Here is a 24,326-nt window from a genome sequence, read left to right on the forward strand (position 1 = left end):
GCCCTTGCCAAATCTTGACTGATTATTCTTCCAGGATGTCATGTGAGGAATCTGGGGTGAAGTAACTTGCCCAATTTGACACAGTTTGTAAGTGGTAGCAGTGGAATTCAAATCCAGTTCTGTTACCCTCTAGTTTTTACTATTTCTGGTGGACCAGACTGCTTCCCTGTCAATAAGATAGTCATCAACATCAATGTGAAGTAACAGAGGTTATAGAAGTATCTATGGAGGATGGGAGATGTAGCACAGTGGCAGAGCAGTTCCCAGGCAAGTGCAAGGCCCTGAATTCAATCCTCAGTACTGAAAAAAATAAAAAGCATGTATGGATAAAATAAAAACAGTGATGATATGTAATTTTTCTTCTTAAATGATGTTAATAACTGATCTGTATGAAAGATATAGCTTACTTCAACACCCCTATGAAATAGTTATTTTTAAATTCCGATTTCATAAATGAGGAAACCTAGACTTAGAAAACTTAACTATTTTGTCCAAGATAACTGAAGTGAGTGGCCAAACCAGAATTTGAACCTAAGTACTTACAAGATCACATTTTATATACACTTCTCTCACTTATCCTCAAAAGAAATTCTGTGAGTTAGTGGAACAAATATGAATATGAATTTTTTTTTCTGATGAGGATTGGCATCAAGCAGGGACGTCACTTATTCAAGACAATGCTGGGACCCAAATTGAAATTTCAAAGTCTGCTCTTTCCACAATGCCAGACTGCCTCCAGATGGTGGCCAGGTCCCTTTCTGACTTTGAGATTCCATGCTTCTGTGAGTTACATTGAAAAAGTCGGAGAATACTACACAAATATGTAGCTTTTATTTATTTGTAATTATGATATGCACTGTCCATAAAACCCATGGAGTGCCAGCCCTCCAAAAAGTTATGAATGAATATCACATAGTAATCTTCTAGAACCTCTCTAGGTAGAACATAGGTAAGCAGGGCAACATTGACTCTTATCCAAGAATGCAAGATTGTCCAATTACATTCTTATAATACAGTTTTTACTTCTCAACTCAATGGCACTGTTGGAAAATTATATACCAAGATCAGTAATTTTTTAGTAATTAGTAATTTTTTTTCCTCCAGGAAAATCTGATGAATGAAGTCTGTTTTCTACTGTTCTTAAAGCTATTTGTATGTTCTATGAGCTATTTTGTTGATTCTGCTTTTATTCTGAGCTTCTCTGCAAAAATCAAATTACATTTTTCAATCAATAACAGGACCTCATTGTCAAGTATAAAACACTGAAGACTCTTCAGGCTTTTCTCATTTTCATCTGCATCCACTACTGCTACCACTATCTCTCTTCATTAAGTGAAATTTTTGTTTGCTCAGTTCATAAAGGTATCTGCCCTCATCATGAACCACAGCCCTAGGAATCACAGTTCTACCCAAACTTTGATGATAATGGCTCATATTTCTTTTGTCTGTTTTAGTGACTTGAAAACATAGCCTTAACAATAAGCAAAGCTGTTTTAATATTTAATACTGTCTTTTAAAATTGGGAAATGGTCCTGTAAATGTGGCAAATTTATTCATCAAACTGAGGCAATAAAATTAACAAACACTGTAAGTTATCTTTTCACTGTATATTAGTTTCCTAATCATTTGGTTATCATTACATTGCCAAATAACCCAGAGCCCTGATAAATAAGAGGTTTTGTGGTTATTGGTCTTAAATTATCAGCCAACAGCTGGTTTTAAATGAGTCCTAAGCTCTCACAGTTTCAATAAGCCACCAAGGAGCTCTGCTTAGCTATTTTCATAAAATTCCATTCTCTTCTTAGTACATTCAAAGTAAATTTTCATAACAGCTGGGACTATGCAAAGCTGATAGCATCTTTTAAAACATCTTCAGCAAGACAGATTAAGTTCCAGAAAAGGAAAGCATTTAGAAATTTATTTTATTATCTTAACCTTTGTTGACTTAAATGATTAAACAGATTTTTTGGCCCTGCTAAAACATTTAGGCCTGGATATTAATTTGATGTTCTTATTTATTTAACCCTTGCCTTCCTCTTTAGAATCAATGAATACACTACTCATTGGGTCCTGAATGTATTGCCTATAAAAGGGAATGAATATAACATAATGAAAGAAATAAATTGTGAGAAAATTATTTTAATGCTCCCAGTTTCAGCACAGTTGGCATGGATACAGCAAGCTCATTATAATGTGCAAATGTTCTTTTTATATTATCCAATTAGAGTTCTCCTTTTGAGTGTTCTCTTTCACCCTTTAAACCGTTAATAGTTGATATTTTGAATTAAACCCAGGTACCTTTTAAAATTTCTCCTGATGTGGGTCAATTTGGAAAATAAATTATTTTTACAAGGAATGGTTGATATGTGGACAATATTTCCCTTGGAATTCAGTGTTGTAAATTATGTGTCAGGGTTACTGATTGAATGGGTATACTTATGGAATAAGAAAAAAAGAGGTATTTTGAAAGGTTAAGGAATAATGACCCTGCCTACATCGTAACACTTTAAATCTTGTTTTTCTTTAATATACAACAGACATGAGTATGTCAATATGTAAATCAGTGGAAGTGTAACTGATGTGACTCTGCAATCTGTATACGGGGTAAAAATGGGAGTTCATAACCCACTTGAATCAAAGTGTGAAATATGATATATCAAGAACTATGTAATGTTTTGAACAACCAATAAGAAAAAAAGAAAAAAAATAAACTACATAATAAAAAAATTATATAAGTGAATCTATCCCTATTGAATAAATGGAGTAATCCAATAAAGTAAACTTTCATTTAAAATATTTAGAAGTAAGAGGAAACAGTTTGCAAACCCCCTGTATTAACAGGGCAACAACACATTAGTGGAATGCCTGAGCCTTTAACTGAAGATTCTGTTAATGACCACACAGATATTAAAATGAAATCTAAATCCAATCTCAGCACATCTTCTGGTGAAGAATTCTGGATAACAATGATAACCAATTTTAAATAACCATTGGACTTCCTGTCTTTTAAGCACAATAACATTCGTGTCAAATAATTATTTTGTTCCATTTTACAAAGAAAAGGGAAGTTTTCCTCTGTCCACACTTTTATCCACACATCTTACTTCAACTGCAATATTCTTATTTTTACTTTTTGTGACACATACTTTACACTGTTTTAGATTAATGTGCACCATTTCACATTCTTCTTGAAATTGAGTAGAAAGATTTTAGATGAAAGAGAATATATATCTACATATATTTAATATTATTTCTATTTCTTTCACCATAAGTGGTGCCTTTTGTAATATATTAAATAAGTAATTTAAAGACTTCCTTGATAGGTAGCACATTAATGATCCTCCCTCAAATATAAAACTGTACAGAAGATGTTATTCACTTTGCCTTATATTTAAGCAAGCTAGTTTTTGTTTGAATTCAAATATAAGATTCTTAGATTTGTCATAACTATATAAATTAGAGCAATTATTTGCATTGATAACTGCAACTGAAGCATGTAATTAAATGTGGAGGGAATGGTAGATTTGGAATTGGTGACTTTCAATATTATATAAGAGTAAGCTTTTAGTCAGTATTCTAATTTGTATTTGCAATAGACAAAAATTTCAATTTAAATTGTAGTTGGAAGTGTTTATTAAAATGAGCCTATTGCAAATACATAATATAGTAATTTATAAGCAATTTAACAAAATTCAACATTATTGCATCCATTCTTTTTTCCATCAAGTGCAGAATTATATTGCAGCTGGAAATGTTTGAAGTGAAGTAACCAAAAGAAATCAAGAAAGTATGAAATGGCAGATTCTAGTGTTGCGTTGGAATTTAGAGAAGGGGCTAACAGGCCCTTTTTGATTCTTCCTCGTAGAAGGGCTGGAACAAGGGCTTATGCATTGACAGGTCATGTTCAGGGGGAACAGTTCCTGTAGGTCTGGATGAGATGGGTCTCTGGAAAGTCATTTAATGCCAGACAGCAGCATCCTTTCATAAGCATACCTGACTAATGTGTCCAGCAGCTCCTTGTAGCAGACATAGTCTGTAAATCACAGTTGGCAAATAGGACGGGCTTTGTAGGAAGAAAGATGTCAGTTACAAGGTCCAAATTCAAATGCAGTTATGTGGTGACTTTGGAGAGAGTAAGGAAACTTGACTTTTCATCTCTTAGAAGTCAGCTAAACTTTGAAGAATGCTGGCTGATATTAAGATAAACCTTTGCTGACCTCTAATGAGCTAATAGTGTTCCTTTTTCTTTTCTCCCCCCCCCCACCCCCCGGTTCTGGGGATTGAACCCAGGGGCACTTCACCACTGAGCCACATCCCCAGTCTTTTAATTTTTTTTTTTTCAGATAGAATCTCACTAAGTTGCTTAGGGTCTCGTTAAGTTGCTGAGGCTGGCCTCAAACTTGTGATCCTCCTGCCTCTGTCTCTGAGCTACTGGGATTACAAATGTGTACCACCACACCACATCTGATGCTTTTTTATTTTTTAAGCACAGAGGATAATAGTAATAGTAATAATGCTAAAGTAACACGGTTGTTTTCACAATTCCACTACCATAAAAACTTCTAGGAGTTTTTCTCATGCTTTATTAGCTTGTGAATTTAGCATGAATCTGCTGATAAAGGTGTCAGTGATGAAAAGGTGAGATTACAAATCTCCAATGCAGCATCCAGAACATCAGTGACCTAAATCACTGTTTCTAGTCAACTTTACAGCCTGAAATAATTTATAAGAATTAAGAATTAAGCCTGGCTTGATGGCACATGCCTGTAATCCCAGAAGGTCAGGAGGCTGAGGCAGGAGGATGGCAATTTAGCAAGGCCCTAAGCAACTTAGTGAGACTCTGTCTCAAAATAAAAAAAAAAAAAATAGGCTGAGGATGTGGCTCAATGATTAAGCATCCCTGGGTTCAATCCCTGGTACCATAGATAGATAGATAGATAGATAGATAGATAGATAGATAAGATAGGAAAATTATGGTGGGTAGGTAAGAAGAAAGAAATTGCCACAGCAGAGTGACAATGCTGTTCTGGCTTAAAGCCCATGTTTGTGGTGTGCAATGGCGGAACTAACTGTAACCTTAGGAAGTACAAGGAAATAACAGGTGGCAATTCCTACCTCTTTCGCCATGTCTTCAAAAGAATGCGTCAGCCTGAATAGTCTGAGTTTGTTGGCAGAGGGAAGAAAGGCTTAGAGAGATACCATCCAATTTTTAATTAAGAATAATATTCAATTGTTTTCTAGTATATTTTTACTCTTTGGGCCTTTTGTCATGCTTCCTATTTTTAGAAGTTGAGTCGACCTGTTTATCTAGACTATTTCAGTTGTGGCGCAACCTTGAAATCTCTCTCCAGAATTTTGACCTCACCATCACAAAGAGGAGACATCACTTTGAGAGATTTCCGGGATGGCCAAAAGGAAATTCTTTCACTCATAAGATAGGACACACAGGATGAAGGCTGTGCGGACGCGCATGTGCTAACCAACCAGGGAATCTTCTGAGACATGCCTGCATTCTAAGTTACATCTGCTATGTTGTTTTGATTGTCTTCTGAGAGTTTCCCAAGTTGTTTCTCAGACTAAGAATTATCAAATGGTTGCCTTTTTTTGCAACCAATTATTTAAAATGCTGTACTATGCTTCATTCTGTGTGACTAATTCTTAGACTAAATTTTATATACACATTTATTTGTATATTTACCCATAATGACTCTTGCCTGTAATATCTGTGAAACAGAGTTGTCCACAAGTACAGGTTTTTTACCTGTGCAAGCTCTAAAAACAAATAAATATGAACCTATTCTTATTTATATTCTAATCCCTATTAAGAAAAGGTAGGTATGTGTTCAAAGCAATCTGTACAGTTTTCTGGATAACTCAATGTATCTTTCATAAACTCCTTTTTTTAATAAATGGCTCTCTATTTGGTGTGGAATTTTAGAATTAAAGACAACATAATTAACCTTTAATAATTCAGTGCTTAATTTTTTTTTTCTTGCACATTTAGCAAACAAGGAAAACTATTTGTATTGTTCCCTTGCAAAATTGCAGGGAGACAAGCTCAGTGACCATTATTTTTTTAAATGTATTTTTCTTTTTTAGTTGTAGATGGACACAATACCTTTATTTTATTTCTTTTTATGTAGTGTTTAGGATAGAGCCCAGTGCCTCACACTTGCTAAGCGAGTGCTCTACTACTGAGCCACTCCAGCCCTCAGTGACCATTCTTGACTAGCACACCAAAGATCATTCTGACTCCCAGGTACAGTCCACTAACAGTTGTTTTTTGTTTTGTTTTGTTTTTGTTTTAATTAGTTTTATATGACAGAATACACTTTGATATATCATATATAATAGAGTATAATTTCTCATTCTTCTGGATGTATGTAATGTAGAATCACACCGGTCATGTAGTTATATTTGTACATAGGGTAATAATGTCTGATTCATTCTACTACTCTTCCTACCCTCAAAACCCCTCCCCTCCCTTCACTCCCCTCTACCTAATCTAAAGTAACTTTATTCTTCCCTAGGCCCCCCCATGGCCATTATGAATTAGCATCTGCATATCAGAGAAAACACTTGCCTTTTGGGTTTTTTTTTTTTTTTTGGAATTGGTTTATTTTTCCCAACGTGATATTCTACAGCTCCATCCATTTACCTGCAAATGCCATAATTTCATTCTTCTTTAAGGCTAAGTAATATTCCATTGTGTATATATACCACATATTTTTTATCCATTCATCTGTTGAAGGGCACCTAGGTTGGTTCCATAGTTTAGATATTGTGAATTGAGCTCCTATAAACATTGAAGTAAGTGGCTGCATTGCTGTAGTATGCTGATTTTAGGTCCTTTGGGTATAAACAGAAAAGTGGATAGCTGGGTCAATGGTGGTTCCATTCCAAGTTTTCTAAGGAATCTCCATCCTGCTTTCCATAGTGGCTGCACCAATTTGCAGTCCCACCAGCAATGTATGAGTGTACTTTTCCCCTCACATTCTTGCCAACATTTATTGTTGTTTGTATGCTTGGTAATTGCCATTCTAACTGGGATGAGATGAAATCTTAGATAGTTTCATCATAGCCTTTGAGGGACAAGTGTTTGCCTTGACTTGAATGTTAGAGAAAAGTTGAAAACAATTCTGGAGAAGTCAGTCGCTTTTCTTAGGTATCTTATTTCCTTTTCTTCCTTAGTGGTTGAGAAAGTCTAAAAGGTCTTAGAATGCCAGTACCAACATTTCTTTTTAGAAATATAAACTGATCCTGAGGAGCCTCTGATATATTCCTTGCAGACAACAAAAATTTTAGTCTTGTAGTTTTTTTAGCCTTGATTCTACCCCATCCTCAACTCATTTTTATCCTACTGAACTGTTCTTTGAGAAGATAAGTTTTGAAAAGCTTATAAATTATTAGCATAGTTTTATCAGGTGTGTTTTGAAAGCCAGAAATTATTTTGTTTTGTGAGAATGGCTGCTATCCATTATATGGCAGAAAACCACTAGTTACAAGTTAACCATTTTCACTGTTTTACATTTCTGTCATACTATGTTCTCATCATTGAAATAATTTATAATCTATTTGATAATAACTAATTTTGATGAAAACAGTGGCAGATACTATTCTACCTTCTAACCATCAGTTGTTCTCTCTCTGCCAGATGAAGCTTCACCCCACGACACATGCCATTTTTATTTGGGGGCATAGATAAAAACTTTGCTTTGTGTCAACAAAGCAAAGTTGCTAAAGGTTCTTCAGTGTTAGGGAACTCTAGAATACAACGTTAGAAAGCCATTCTCTGTATATATATTTTTTCTCAGTATGAAATTACTTTTCAGTCTTGTAACCTTTTGTTTTAGTAGTCATTTACAATTATTCCATAATATTGTAAAAGGAAATGGGTTTTGAGGAGTTACAGGAAGAAAGGACTATCTGGAGATCTATTAAATACTTTGGATCTGTTCAGAAAGTTAATGTGGAGATTTACAACTTCACCCTTCATCTTATGTTTTTAGGCAGAAAAGTCAAACAGAATTGAAATGGAGACAGCTCTTCACATCACCATTACAGTGGTGACTGCTCCTGCTGTAACTCTATGCTGGTCTGTGGTATTACTTCCACTTTGGAGCCGTGTCCTTCTAATAAAAAGTGTCAGGGAAGAATGCAAAGTTTGAGTCCGGATATCTACCCAGAATGTTGTATAGTAATGTGACCATAACTCTAGATTTTTAAAATGTGTCAAATGAAATGGCATGTGCCGACATGGTTGTAGTTTGAGAAACTGTCACAACTTATATGGGCTTTTTTTTTTTTCAGTGTAGAGACTAACATCCTGGATTGTACTGGGGGAAAAGAGTTCAATGTCTCTATTTTTCCTTGTTATTGGAATGTTTGCACTGTTTTGTGCAATCTTCTCTCTGTATTTTGAGTTAATAATACTCAAGGGAACAGATTAGAGGCTGCAAACTGGTAGCCTATGGACCAGGTTCCAGTAGTAGATAAATCTTATTGATTTTCCTAAATTAGTTGCAAACATTTTGATATTGGATAATTTATATTAAAATCTTAAAAATTTCTCTTGGAAAATGGGCAGATCTGGCACTCTTGGGTCCAGCTTTTTGTTATACTTTGAATTGGCAGAAACTGAATGGAGCTCCTCTGCTATAAGTGGGGTGCAAATTCTGCTTACGTACAGGGACACCCAGCCTGCTTTGTTTATTGACATTCAGGTGTGATCCCTGCTGGTAATGGACTTTTTTCAATATTAAGTTTATTCTACTTCTGATATTACAATACTATGAACTTTTCCATCTTAACATGCAGTCAGGTGGGTCACAAAACAGTTAATACTAAATCATTTATTCCCTGGGAAAATATAATATTATGGCCTTTAACATGATTTACATACCATTTGGTTTAAAATTACATGGAATTCTTACACAGGTGACTGTCCACTGGTGCTACTGGAGAATTTGTTTTATTAGTATACCAAGTCTGGTCAAAGGTTAAAATGAGTATTAGTTCAAACTTGGTAGTTTTATATCAATATTCCAATATAATATATATTTTCTTTAAGAATTTTTTGTCTAAAATATAAATTATAGAACAACAAATTTTCAGAAGTTACCTGTCATATATAGAATAGACTAACAAGTAAATAATGTTTTAATGATAAGTTTTAATCCCTTGATAATATGTTTAAAATTAGAAACATCACAGACTTTGAAAGGTAACCCTAAAGAGTCACTCTTTTGAGGAAAATGCCATAAATTTAAAAATTTATGCCAGATTTTTCCCCTTTATGCTAGCTGATTACTTAAGGCAGTTTAGTTTAGATACCTGTACAGGGCACAGCTCAAGTTCGTGGATATTTAAAATCATGTTATAAAGTTGTTGTGTGGCTTTCTTTAAAATCAAATGATTTCTTTTACAAATAGTAGTCAGCACGTGTTTAGAAACAATTATTTTTTAACACACTGCACGTGTTTCCTGGGTTTTTATAGGTGGATTAATGGAAACATCTTCCCTTATAAAAAATTATAAAAATTATTAAATATTATAACAAAATTGCCTTATTGAGGCATCAATAAAAAAACAAGGGCATGGATTGTTTGGAATTATCTCCAATAGTTGTACTGACAAATCTTCAGAGGGAGAACTCATTTCAGTGCATATTGTTTGATTATTTTTTCTGAGTCCTCCTTATTATAAAACTGATTTGAAGCCAGGTGCAGTGGTGCCGGTTTGTAATCCCAGCAGCTCCAGAGACTGAGGCAGGAGGGTTGCAAGTTCAAAGCTAGCCTCAGCAAAAGTGAGGTGCTAAGCAACTCAGTGAGACCCTGTCTCTACATAAAATACAAAATAGGGCTGGGGATGTGGCTCAGTAGTCAGGTGCCCTTGAGTTTAATCCATGGTATTCCCTCTCAGAAACCTGATTTCTCTGAGTGCAACAAATAATTTGAAAGGGTGGTCCAAAGTGTTCAAAAATAGATGATATAAAAAACATATAAGTTTGATTATATTTCCATTTATGCAAAAGAGTTATGTACATCTACAGATTTTTTTCCTACTGTGTTTTTAACTACCAATAATGTAGGAATTGCAAGCTAGCTTTTATTAGAATTAAAAGTCATTTGGCAATGCCATAAAGAGTTTCCAGACAAATATCATGTTCTATTTTAAGAAAGTGGCAAGGAGGAAGATAATACGGTTAGGAGAAATTCACTTTCTGCTCTATCAAAAGTTCTCCCATAACTACAAAATTCTACAGCCAGACAATTGCCTAAACCTCCTCAGGGGTATCCAAATTTATGGTTCCCAAATACTATTCAGGCACCTCCAATGACAAGGAGCTCACTCTCTTACAAGCAGACTTCTGATTCTAGGCAGTCCTAAATATTACAAACAATTCATTTACTGAGCAAATATTATTGCTCCTGCCTTTGAATCAGTGTCGACTTTTCTCTATTTCCTGTATGTTTAGTTTTAGTCCTGTATTCTGAACTAATTACTCTTCCATAGGACAATCCTTAAGTGAGTTTATAAAAATCCTGCAGCCCAAGGTTAGAATGAGCTCCAAGGTCCTGCTTGTCCAAACTCTTATTGGCTATATCCCTCAACAACAGGTGACCTAGTGAAACTGAATACACTTCCGGTGGTAGGGGTCATGCACTGTGCTTTCTACTCAGTGTTAACTCTATTTAAAGTACTTCTCATGCCAGGTGTGATGGTGCATGCCTGTTACCCCAGTGACTTAGGAGGCAGAGGCAGGAGGATTACAAGTTCCAGGTCAGCCTGGCCAACTTAGTGAAAACCTGTCTCAAAAAATAAAAAGGTCTGGAGAGGTAGCTCAGTGGAAGAGCACTCTAGATTCAATCCCCAGTACATACTTACCTACAAAAATAAAGAAATAAATACCTCTTATATCCCAATTCCTCTTCTCCTGATCTAACCACTTCTCCTTTATGTATTAGTCATGTGCCAGTTTTGTTTGTGTCTTTGTGAAAGAGTAAATAAATGCCCAGAAATGAAGCCCATAATCCAGGTATGGTCCAGCCCAAGTAAAGTGAAATAGAAGCAACTGTTAAATTTATGTTAATACAGCCTGGAATTAGATTAGCTTTGGACTACATTGGCATCTATAGCATATATAGGTTTATTATCACCTTAAATTCTAAAGGCTTTTACTATTATGAATGCCCAGCTCCTCGACTGTGCATTTATGTGGTGTCACTTGTTTATTGAATCCACATTCTTTTCCTTACTTCTTTCTATCCCCACAGTATTATAATATATTCATCATTTCATTCTGCTGACATCCCTCTCTTTACTGATCCTGCAATCCAACAGTATCATTTTCCTTCTTTCCCCCCATTTTCTCGAGTTCTGAGATAGAGAAACAGATATACAAGTATAGACAAAAATTATTCCCAGATCACAAGTCTGAGAATCTGATTGGTTGATACAAATGTTGAATGGATCAGGACCAAGGGCATGAATTATGTGATCAGTTAAGCCCTATTTTCTAGGTAGATTGTGCAGCTGGTTATAAATTCACTGATTTTAACAGATTTTAGTTCAGGTTTCTCAGGTTAGTATCCAAAGGCAGGCAGTACAAGAAACTGAGAGACCTCTTGCTGTAATTCAGTTTCGTATGTACCTCCATCTACTAGTTACCCTTTTAAAAAGGGAAATAAATAAAACATTTTAAAACTGTACTGCTTCTGTAAATGTTCACCAACATTCCTTTTAGTCACCTGTTATAGCCTTGATTTACATCAACACAAATTTTACCAATCTTTCTATTTCTTGTTCTGTTTCTTCTTCCACTTTCCACAAAAGTAGAAACTGTACAATTGGATCATGTTTTGAGGGGGAAAATGCTCGTTATTTTGAAAGTAATTTCCTCAAGCCAAGACATATTTAGATCCCCAAGGTTTTTGCTTTTATAGTTTCTTTATTTTTCTTGGTATTGAATAGTTCTGATATTATGGCAATTTTTAATGCAAATAGCTATTTTCTGTTTGACAGAGAAATAGAAAAGAAAATGAAATTGGTTCCTATTGCTTTCTTCTTTCAACTCATAACTTTTTACTGTAGGCCTATTTCTTCATCTTTGTGCTCTTTCTGATTCTATCTGAAAAAAAATACTCTTCCTGATTCTCTTAGAATTTCACCTCATGCCCTGAGGGCTCCACGTACTCCTGACAGGGATCATGGTGTGCCATCCCCTCTGCTGCATTAATCCTTCATTTGACTTTCACTTCCTCTTTCTTCCTCTCCTTTTATCCAGTTAGACAGTCATAATGAAGGAAACCCTACAAAGAATAAGAGAGTAGAAGGAAGTCCACTCTACTTCTTAATTATTAAGAGTTTATAATCCACAAATTGGATAATGATACTTTGTACAAAAATTGATTCAGGCATGTCCTCTGCACATATTTTTTTTTTCTCAATCGCGTTTGTTTTATGTCACTTTTCAACTTTCCTGGTGTTTCACAATTTCAAGAAACAGGACAATTGTACAATTGATGTTAATGAATCTTCACCTCATCTGGATGTAATGTTATGGAGCTTTGTCCCATCGCCGTGAAATGATAAATTACTCTTCCTCTCTGTTTCATTATTGTTAAGAGCCCATGTCAACCAAGGAGAATAGTTGACAGTGCCTTATGTAAAAATAAGCAATGCAGTTTCAGTAATGACATGACAGGCCTCCATCTTGTAATTTTTTTAGCCACATATGGGAATCATAAAAGTTGTAGCTGATGAGGTGATAGAACTGGTACCTTATCTAAGTATCCCAGATGCCACCTGGTTTTTAACACATAAACTTTGTTCCTTATGGGTACTGAAATTGGAGACCCCAGTCGAGAAAAAAAGGATCTATGAGGCACATCTGTATTTTGTAAATTGGGCTATTACTTTTATATCTTTTAAGATATCAGAGAAAGTTTTTTCCTTGGTCTTGATTATGTATGTATTCAAACATAGAACACTGTCAGTCTTCTATTTGTTGTCAAATAAAGAAAATACATACATCATTTAACATTTACTAAATTGGAAGATCATGTTATGCTTTGAATTAGTTCATGAAATCATGGGAAGAAAAAAAATCTAGCTTCTGTTGTATATGGATGAATTCCTTTGACAAATGGAATATTAAGTACCTTTAAATTGGGAATTGATCCCATTAAAAATTGCATATAAAGCTTATTTTGAGACCTCATTTTCAGTTGCTTTGGAAAACAATGAAATCTTTATTCTTGACTTTTTGACTGGCCTGTGATCATGTAAGTATTTGAAATTTGAAAGTATAAAAAGAAATTTGAGGTATAAAATATCAAATATCATCACCAGTATTATTTCAAGTAAACCATATGTGCAAATATACATATCACTTTTAAAAATTAAATATAATAAACATTCTAGTACGTGATATACAGCTTAATATTAAAATGTTCTGCATTTCCTCATCAACCACACTAGGAAATTAAAACCAAAAAAATAGGATTTCATATTACAATTTCTAATATCCATATAATTATAAACTTTAGATTTAGTTTCCCAGAAGTCAGGAAATTCTTTTGCAAGATTCCCGGAGAAACCATAATTCTCATGTAGATTACACAGCCCTTTTCATTGAGAGCTCAAATCATGGGCCTCCTTCCCAAAGGATGCATCACTGTGGAATCCAATTCTCCCTTTTAAAAAGGAATTACACCTTGTTCTGTGCTTCTTGTAGAGATACTATATAGCAATCATATTTTGAAACATTTATGACTTAACAGTGCTCTGAATTATAGCCTGAGATTGATACAGTGAGAACTTGTAGGCTTTTCTTCAATGCTAAGGCACCAAAATAAAGTACCTGTCAGTGGGGTAAGTATTTCCGTTACGTGACACAGCCCTTCTACAGTAGTTCTGATTCTAACTCAACATTCAAAAGTATCATATCACTGATCTTTAACTGGTGGTCTTTCCCCAAATCTTACCCTCATATACATTTTCGTTTGGATTATAAAATGCATTAAACTAAACTGGAATTGGTAACTTGGATTTCTGGTTTCTCCTGAAGCAAGGGCAGACTTAGAAGCATTAGGTCTGCTTTCTCCTGTGGCAAAAATCAGTTGAGTGGTGATGGCTTCCTGGTAGCCCCAATTGTACTCTCTTCTTTTTTTTTTTTTTTTAAAGAGAGAGTGAGAGAGGAGAGAGAGAGAGAGAGAGAGAGAGAGAGAGAGAGAGAGAGAGAGAGAGAGAGAGAGAATTTTTAATATTTATTTTTTAGTTCTCGGCGGACACAACATCTTTGTTGGTATGTGGTGCTGAGGATCGAACCCGGGCCGCACGTATGCCAGACGAGCGCGCTACCGCCTGAGCCACATTCCCAGCCCTGTACTCTCTTCTTCAGCCAAGTCCCCCCACTTCCTTTGTGTTAAACCTGCTTCTTTATGTCATCTGCTTCATCTTTATTGTTGTTTTGTGTTTATTTCGTGTATACAAGAGATATCAAATCTAATTAATTACAGGGTTACTTAACCAATCACATGTTCTAACTCACAGTCTGTAAATGGAAACATGAAAATTTCAAGAGTATCTTCAAGCTGCAGCCTCTATTTTAGTTTTTGTAATTTAATCCTGGGAAACACTAAAAATTGGAATGTAGACTAAAGGGGAATTTTACAGAACAGAACCAGATTGGCCAGATTGGCAAGTGAAGAAAGTACTTGGAATAGTACCACCATGAGTAACAGTACTCTCTGGTGACTCTACTAAGTACTCCATTATCTTTGTTGCTAAGATCACTTTTGGAAAGTTCTGGTATCCCAAGGGGTATCAGGCATTTACTGTGGGCTGAATTTTATTTACGGGGAGTGGTAAACTTCACAGGTTGAATAAGAAGTACAAAGATAGCTGTCTGCCCAGTGTAGCTAAGGCCCATGGGACTCTCAACAGCTTTTTTATGAAGTGGCTGCCAGGCATCTGTCTGCTCTGTTGGAACAAGAAAAGAGGCTACCATACACAGTGCATGCCCAAGGAATTTTAGAGTCAACTCAATCTAATCACATATACAAAAGAAGTTTAGCCAATACTCATTAAGTCAGAACACTAAATTGAGTTTCTAGGGAAGGTTAGACACATTGGATTTTTCTCTCAGCATGAAAAATGCTAAAAAATTGAACTTTTCTCACAGGCCAATGGACAAATACCTATTTTCCCTTCAGCATCAGGTGCCCCGTCAGCTAATGAATCCCCTATTTGCTTGACCCTCTTCTTTCGTGAACCATGCTGTGCCTCCTCTGCCAGATGTAAACTCTTTTTTTTCAGAGAATGGATAGGGCACATTCAAGCTGAGGTGAATCTTTGGCTTGGCAACCACAGCTGCAGGACTCTCTAGATTTAATAGAAATGTGGGTAAATCAGGTACAATGTTGCTCGCTATAATCCCAGCTACTCGTGAGGCTGAGTCAGGATTGCAAGTTTAAACCCAGCTTGGGCAATTTAGGGAGACCCTGTCTCAAAAAATACATAAATAAGTAAAGACTGAAGATACCTACTACATCAAGACCCCTGGAATCAACCCCAAATACTACAAAAGAAAAGAATAAAGTGTGAGTGCAAAATATTATTGTTTTGTTCACTACTGTGATTTTCTACTACCTTATAAGGAGGATTTCTTGAGAATTAAAAATTATTAGTAGGAGGTCTACAATTCATCAATTGGCATTTCAAATGCATATTGAATGAAATTCAGATACAGCTGAGTTAGACCTTAGTTTTACATTTTTAAAGGATATTTAAACAAATTATTATGCAGTATTTGGTAATCAAGTTGATTTTCTAAAAAGACTTTAAGAGAATTTTTTATTAATAAAAGATCAAATTTTTTACATTTTTCTTTTTCATTTACTTGCAATACCTATGAGTTTATTTTTTTATGAAATATGTGGGTTTTTTCATGAAAGCAAGTAATTAAAGATATATACCAGATGTAAAAGATATATACCAGATAATAATTGATCAGGCTAGTTTTAATTCATACATAAACATTTAAAATTTTTTTTAATTGCTACAAACTTGCACAAATTACATAATTCATATCATCTATTTAGGCTGTGCATTTCCCAGATTAGCCTAAGTAGTCTGGGGAATTTTATAGTCAAATTTATCATTTGAAATCAAATTCATTGCCTTAAGTGTAAAGTGTCCTACTTTTCTATAATTGTTCATTCTGGTAAATGGATTTGTCATGAATTTTGGACTAGACTCACCATCCCTTCTTGAAACCCTCAGCATAAGATGTGCTTCAGAACTTCAGGGATTAGGGAGTGTCTGTGGCTCATGTGCTACATATTGTCTGACACCCTTAGAAAGGCCTGAGATACCCCATAATCAAAACATCAAATTCTGCAGTGCAACATATGCATAGTTACACTAAGAAAGATTATTAGGAACCATAAATAGCCTCACATCTGCTCAACTAAGTGTTTGGCATCACACAAGTTTGCTGAAACTTTAGAAAAAACTTTAAACTTGTGAAAAAATATGTTATCTCCTGGGACTTTGGATTTTGGGAATCATGGACTATATCTTGGTTTTAATCTGTTCTTCCTAACTTTGCCAGGGTTGTTTTCTTTAAACCCACATATAGTAGGGTATCTTCACTGGGAAAAAAAAAAATCTTGTGGTCGCCCCCTTTAAACATTTTTTTAAGACTTCCAACATCTATATAGTATAAACTTTTCCATACTTTTCTGTAAGAAATGTATGCTTTAGTCCCAACCAAATTCACCTTCCTGGCATTCGTATATGTCTTCACCTCTTTGTTCAGACTGGGATGGCATCTTCCAGTGGATCCTAGTCTGCACTCCACTTCATATACCAACTTATGCATCCTTCCTCACCCACCTCAAATTCCATCTTTAGGGCGCCTTACTCCTTCCCCAGACAGAATGTGCTTAGGTACCACCTGTCCCTCTAAGTAGACTGAGTTTAGTATATTTTTCATTTGAATTAATGTTTATATGATACTTTTCCCTTTTACACTAGACTAACTCCTACAGTTTTTTGTTTGTTTGTTTGCTGTACTTGTTAAAGGGTCTTGCATTCAGGAGTTGTTGGTACATGAAAGGGAGTCTTTTGCAAGGCTGCCCGTGGTCCTGTCCACTTGGAAGTTTCTGGAAGTGCTGCTGCATAGCCGGGCATGGGTCTCCTTTACTCTTGGGGATCACAGATGATCTCCTCTTCCAGTTTAGACTATCTTTCTAGATATTTTTGATTTCTAGAAATGTTAGTAGAGAAGATTTATTTTCTAATCTGTTTCCTCATGCCTCACCTGAAGCAGTAAGTGGAAGGCAACTAAGAGCTTGATTGATGGAGGTGGGGGGTAAAGGAAATAGAAAATGCAAGAGGAAAAGAATCACGAATAATAACCATATGGGAAGAAATCCTGGGCACATCTGAAATTGCTTGTTCAATGTCTACCTCTTTGGGTTGTGCTCTAAGCTCCATGATACCTGGATAAACCTATCTTTTTCACCTCTCTAAGCTCAATGTTCAAAACATTCCCTTACTTATAGTAGGATATTACTAAACTTTTCCTGATTAAGTGAATGAGTGGGAATGAAGTTCAGAGACCATACTCTGGAGCAATGGCTAGTATGTGCGACTTGGTCCAGATACTTAGAGTTAGGCAGACAAAACTCTTAACCTCTTTCTACCTCAAATTCCTCATCTGTCAAAAGGTCAATGTGATGAGTAGAAGAATTAGTATTTATAAAGCTCTCCAAATCTTACCTGGCATAAGTATCATATGCATGCTAGCCATAGTTATTATCATCATCCTCATCATTATTGTTATTATTGTAATTGTATATTTGTAATTTTATTATTATTTTGAAATCCTAAGATAGAACTATTCTCTGGATGTGCATTTAGAAAGACTACCTCTGATCCAATAATAACAAAGTTTATATTAATAAAATTTGTAGAAATTTTATTTTCTCTTTTCATGGAGTTCATCTTCTATTGGTCTTTCTTAGCTGTATGTCATTAGAGACTCCTTTTCAACAACCTTGGAATCCCTTAAAAGGTCATATATACATAAAGCCTTTTAACCTGCAAGTATAGTTTGGGCAATTTTTTTCACTTTGCATTTGCATTTGGAATTTATCTGCCACACTTGTGATTGTGTGCCAGTATTTTGTAGTTTGTCTTTACTTACTTAATATTTTAGTAGGTATAGCATTTACTAACATTTGTCAATATAGAGATTGCATTGTTCTTTCTCTTTTAAATACTTTGTGAAATTCAGATTTATCAAAAAGGTAATTACTGAAATGACTAGGATTAACATTTATGATTGAACATAATAGAATGGGACTTAGAGTATCAATAAAGAAAACTAATTTTGTGAACCAGATGAAATTTTATATTCAATAGTAGAAGCCTAACTCTTTCCAAAATTAATACTTCCATAAGTCACTCTTTGTCACTGATAAGCTGATTTTCACAGTCTCCAATTCTCATGTTATTTGGTTGTTCATATGATTCTTTTTTTTTTTAAGAGAGAGTGAGAGAGAGGGGGACAGAGAGAGAGAGAGAGAGAGAGAATTTTAATATTTATTTATTTTTTAGTTCTCGGTGGACACAACATCTTTGTTGGTATGTGGTGCCAAGGATCGAACCCGGGCTGCACGCACGCCAGGCGAGCGCACTACCGCTTGAGCCACATCCCCAGCCCTTCATAGGATTCTTTTGGCCACTTAGCTTTGTATAGTTGATTTTTCTTTTCAGACAGAGAGATGATACCATTTATTGCAATATGGAATGATTTAGCAGCAAATTTCTTTCTCCTAATGTCGTCTTTCTTTATTTAGTCTCCTAACAGTTCCTGCTGTTAAAGTTATTCTTTTACCTAAAAAATTTTTGCATTCTATTATAATATTTCCCCATCTGGTCTCTCTTAGCTAGATATCATTTTATCAGTTTCTAGGAATATTTATCTTTATTTATGCTGCACACATGCCCACTTAATGGTTATGTTGTAATGCATGATATATTTTCAGCAAACAGGGTCATGATAGTGTATGTTATGGAGAAATTCAGAGATTTCCACTTCTCAATATAACAGATAAAACATATTGTTTTATTCTAATATGAGTTGCTGTTGAGTTTTGTTGGCCTTTGTAATTAATTTCTTCTCTATACCCCTGCAATCTCAGGTGCACTCCCTTATACTTATCAAAGAGTATTCATGTCAATGACATTGGCCATCCATAGCCTAGTCCCACTATTGGATATTTATATGCATGTATACAACATAATTAATTATGTACTAAACAAGTATGTATGTCTCTCATTTTCAGTTATTTGCCTATCTAGAATTTTTGTGAAGGGAGTTAACCTTTCTCCTGCTTCCATAACAACCCACCTACTTCCTATGGATTCTCTTTGTAGTTGCCTCTTTCTCTACTCATGCCATAAATCCAAGTCTTTCTGAGAAGTCTGTCTTAGGTCTGTTCTCTTTGCAGCCCCCTTAGATGACTTCATATGGCAGTTTGACTCCTGATTCTCAACTCTCTTCTTTTATGTGCAAATCCAACTGTCACCCTTGACTGGCCTTGGCTCAAATTCAGCAGATTTCCTAACTGAATACATCGCCTGTCTCAAAAACCCACTCTGTTTTAGAATTTTCTCTACCACCTTTCTTGCTCAGACTAGAGACCTAGGACCATTTTGAGAGACCTGCTCTCAAAAATTCTCTCATATATTTTTAAAAAGTTACAATTCCTGCAGATTCTGTTTCTTTAATAACTATTGATTCATCCCTCCTCTAGTTCTGGGATACAGTTACCACTACTATTGGAGCATCTTCCTGAAGTCTGTCTTCAGTTTTACTTTTGCTTTACCAACCTCCAGCAGCTCATTCACCTGGCTTAGGAAGTCCCCTATGGCTCCCCAGAGGCGGTGTTAAGTGCACATTTTGTTTTCTTTGTAACTACTCCATTTCATCAAGCACAGTCATCACAATACTTACCATCCAATGTGGATTCTGCTTGTTTATTTCCTCCCTAGCTGTTAACTGTGAGTTTGAGATACTGCTTGCATTTCAATCCCTAATGCCTCGCATAGTGAATGCTGCACAGAAGGCACTCTGCAAATACTTCTTCAATATTGTTGAGTGTTAGTCAATTTGTAAGCTTTCTAACATTTAAACTCTAAAACAAGTAAAAAGAAATTATCATAAACACATAAATTGCGCAAAGACAAAATCTGGAATTAGAAGTCTGGGATTACATTTCTGGCGCTATCGTTGCCTTGTGGAATACTTTTGACAGAACACAAAATTTTCTCACCATAATGCAATCATATAACACTCATCATTACTGAGTATACCATAAAAGTGACAATCACACCTTGAATTTAAGACCTCCAAATAGTTAGAAGCATTTCTTACAGATGATTTATTTGTTCAACCTCTCTTTGGGGTACACATTCCTCTTTCCTTCTAGAGGGGGACAAAGCCCCTCCTGTGTCGATGACAAAATATTGGTCCAGAGATGGTTACTGCTACACAGAATGTCATGAAGATTCATGAACATGTCTTGAATTTTTATGTTCCCATTAGAGAATGTGAGTTGTATAAGGTATTATGTATTATGCTCTTGTACATCTAGTTTCTTAAAAATTCAAAATATTTTGGGGATGAAAATATGTACAAATTATTTCAGTATTTCAGCTTATTCCTGGATGCTTCATGTTTTTCTGGAGACATGTTTTTTTTCCCCCACACCCACTCAAGCCATCTGTGTACCAGGCAAGCTTTCTGAGATGTAAAACCAAGTGAAATATGTCCGTTCCATTTATTTAGAAAAGACTATGACTAATGATACTGTGGGAAAAAAAATGGCATAGTTAATGAAAAGTGTATTTCCTGTATGAATAGCTAGGAAGCCTGGCAGTTATGACCACAAGATAAGTAGGTCCTCAAGATTCAGCACCAGAGCTTTTCAAACCAGTGCCTGCTGGAAGCAGAGAATTGGTGTCTACCCAGCATCTAGAGAGAACTTCTTTGAAATGGAATTTATCACCACCATTAAATGGTAAAAGTACTTTAAAATTCACACAGTATTGCATTATTCCCCCCAGAATATACTATTGTTTGTTTCACATTAAAAAGATGTTTAAATGATCACCATTAATTAAAAATGACTTTCTAGAAAATATACCATATTTATTCTTGTCTTTAAACACCAGGGCACTGGCTCACCTGGAGGATTACTTTTATCATGTTTGAAAAGCCCAGGGTCTTAGAATATTGCATCCCAGAATAAGGTTTTTATGTTGGAATTTAAGAAACTCTTCTTATGCCCTCTTTTTACTTTGCTACCTAATTGGTAGCATGTTCACAGTTATGATGATTGGGGAATAGAAGATCAGCTTCCTCAAGTAGAGATTTCCTGTTAGAGGAAAAGGAGCTATCTGAAGTGAGAATTACCTGTCCCCTTTCCTCTTTAGATCTCAAAAACTAGAACTCAAACCAAGAAGTTCTAAAACTTAGTAATCTTTTGTTGAGCATTTTGAAAATATGATCACACTGAAAGCTGGTCATGCTCAAATATAAGTACAAGAGGTGACTTATTTATACATTCAAATTTCAAAACATTTTTAAGGCCTGCCATGTGTGCTGTTAAAAGGTTTTTAATTTAAAATTATTCTGTTAGATAATCCTGTTTCAAGTGACATTATGATTTATCACCACTAATCAAGATTCTGATCCCTCATAGACTTCTTGTTTGTATCTGTTTTTGTTCTTTGTTACATAAATATGAGGTTTATATATAAAATTTTGACTATGTAATATTGGGCTAATGAGTCACAGATGGAAAGATGCTGGCACATTACCATCTAATAACATTTTAAACTCGTATTCCATAGTAAAACAAAAGCAAATTGTACACATCTGTTTTCCAACTTGTAGCATTTCTGAGTTTGTGCAGAGTCTATGTTTAAAGGACTTTTACTTGGAGAGAAGAAAAGAGGACACAGGTCATCTCAAAACTACCTAGCCACTTAATAGCCTTATCAGGATGGATTTGGCAACAGGGATGAGGTTTCCTCTGCTTCCTGAGAAGTCATAGTGCTAAAGAATGAGAACCAAAGATATTAGGGCTGAAGAAATGTCTTCATACTACAAACCTGATTTTATTGGGTCTCTTAAAGAGAAAAACATATCCCTAACATGGGCAAAATAGGAAAATGTCCATAAAAGTAATCAAATTATAAACATAGAAACTTTCTGGTCGTTCCTAAAAGTATCCTCAAACTAGAATTGGGTGGGAAGAAGGAAAGCTCACTGAAGCTTGAGGCCATGTGTCACTGTGGTGCTTGTTTATTTGTATGGTAAACATGTTCTGTTGTTTTTTTTATATTTTTAAATTGGAATAAAAGACTCCAGTTTCGCATGTTGTCAGAAAAGAAATGGAGCAAAGGCAAAATTTCTCTCTTCAACTTAACCAACGGATAATGCCGTTGTGGAAGAATTAGTACATGTTATTGAAGTACATGTCTCTGAAAAACATCTCTCCCTCATTCTCCTTGGTGAAAGAATTTCAAGCCACTTTTCTGCTTTAAGGGGTTGTGTGAACTGTCAAGTTCTTTTGGAAAAGTTACGTGACAGAAGTGATTACTGCAGAGTGTGACCATAAATCCCCCTGACATGAAATGCACATGTTATAAGAGACAGATTTCCATCTCCCACCTCTGCGGAAATTCCTAAAACAGGAGACCTGAGATTCATCATATGATTGGAGAGAGAAACTTTGATATGTGGGTGGCAAGACTGTATTTTATGTGATGCACTATGTTTATTCTTAGGAATACCCCTGTTCTGACAGCAAAATTCTGTTCACTGTTCTTGTCCAAAAAAAGAATTAATACATGTATTGTATGTCTGAAGTTGTAAACAGAGTATCAATAGAGGAGATTTACAGTGTTGTTTTCATAACAGTGTCTATAGTTATTTCCATTTTGTACTAACATTTCATGAGGAAGATTCCAGAAATGTTAAGAACAGGAAACTACACAAGCATAGGTACAGATCCCATTGTGCCTGCCCCAAGAGGCCCTTAGGGTTCTCAGTCCCACACACCATGCTTTAAGGAATGGCTGGTCACTTGGGAACTGATGTGTCTAATTCTGTTGATGGTGTTCGATAAGACCTGAGCCAGGGAGTTAGTTAGACGATAGGTACGTGCTTGTTTTGTTTGTCCACCGGTGAAATGTCTGTGTGACGTACTGTGTCGTGTTGTTTTGGTGCTGTGCTGTGTCCATAGGGCCCGCCAGGCTTCCCCACAGTTGCTGCCCTGCACAGTAATCAGATCCTCACCGTCAAGGTTTGTGGTTGATACTTATGTCTGCTCAGAACCGCAATCAGCATAAGAGTCAGCAAGAGCCATTTGATTGGCCTGCCCAGCCTAGGTGCTCCCTCTCATCCTAACTGCAAGTGACTCGTGTTGGGCATCTGGAAGGTCACCTGCCTCAGTGAGGTCAGGTGTATATTAAGGGGCTGTATCCTGAGCAAACTCAGAGAAGGATGTTTTATCAAACAGATCAGTGTAGAGAGAAGGGCATCGTGAGCTAGGACCATGCCACACCTGCCTGGTTTGAGTTGCATGTATCCTAATGCTCTATGATATTTCCCAGCTACTTAAGTAATTCTAAGTACTTTAGACTTTGGGCATCAAAGAAATGGCTATCAGGTTCATGCTGCCTTATGCTGGTTGACAAGTCTGATGAAAATGGAACTGGTGCTTCATCTGTAGACTTTCTGCTCAGAATGCAGCTCTCCCCTCCAATCCAGCTCACCTCCATCTCGGAATGGGCTACACTAAAAAAGACCCAACATTAATACAAAAAGGATTCCCTTCTAACTAAAAATATGGCCTCACCATTCCCACTTCAGGGTTATATGTTTTTTAAGATGAGCCAGAAGGTCTGGTGGCAGACACAAGTGCCAGTTCTGTTTTGTTCCATGGTCATTAAATATCTAATGTGTATATCTTTATTTCTTTCTTGGGGCCTTCTGATGCCTATTCTTCAACTCTCTCATCTCTGAACTTCAACCTTTGACCTCACCTGACTGATCAGATGGTGTTTCCTAAAATCAATCATGGGTTTCTCTCTGCTGATCAGCAGCTCATTAAACGCCGCCTGATTAAGGTAGTGCTGCTTCTCGCTGGAGTCTCATTTCTTCTTTACATTCATATATTGCTCTGTGTTTTGCTTTACCATTTATCTCTTGTGGGTGGGGCATGATTGGAGGGTGGCCT

The 24,326-nt window shown here is 35.8% G+C and overlaps 1 protein-coding gene across 2 annotated transcripts in view; it reads left to right on the forward strand.

The window, feature by feature from the left end:
- COL25A1 (collagen type XXV alpha 1 chain) overlaps positions 1-24,326 on the forward strand; it is a 453,131-nt gene that overhangs the window by 305,440 nt on the left and 123,365 nt on the right. For both annotated transcript variants that reach the window (XM_081304125.1, XM_081304126.1), the window contains exon 7: positions 24,145-24,216. In XM_081304125.1, coding sequence (XP_081160251.1) covers positions 24,145-24,216 — 72 coding nt within the window. The remainder of the gene's footprint in view (positions 1-24,144; positions 24,217-24,326) is intronic.

This window comes from Spermophilus citellus (genome assembly GCF_964194105.1).
Source record: "Spermophilus citellus genome assembly, chromosome: 8".
Taxonomy (NCBI): domain Eukaryota; kingdom Metazoa; phylum Chordata; class Mammalia; order Rodentia; family Sciuridae; genus Spermophilus; species Spermophilus citellus.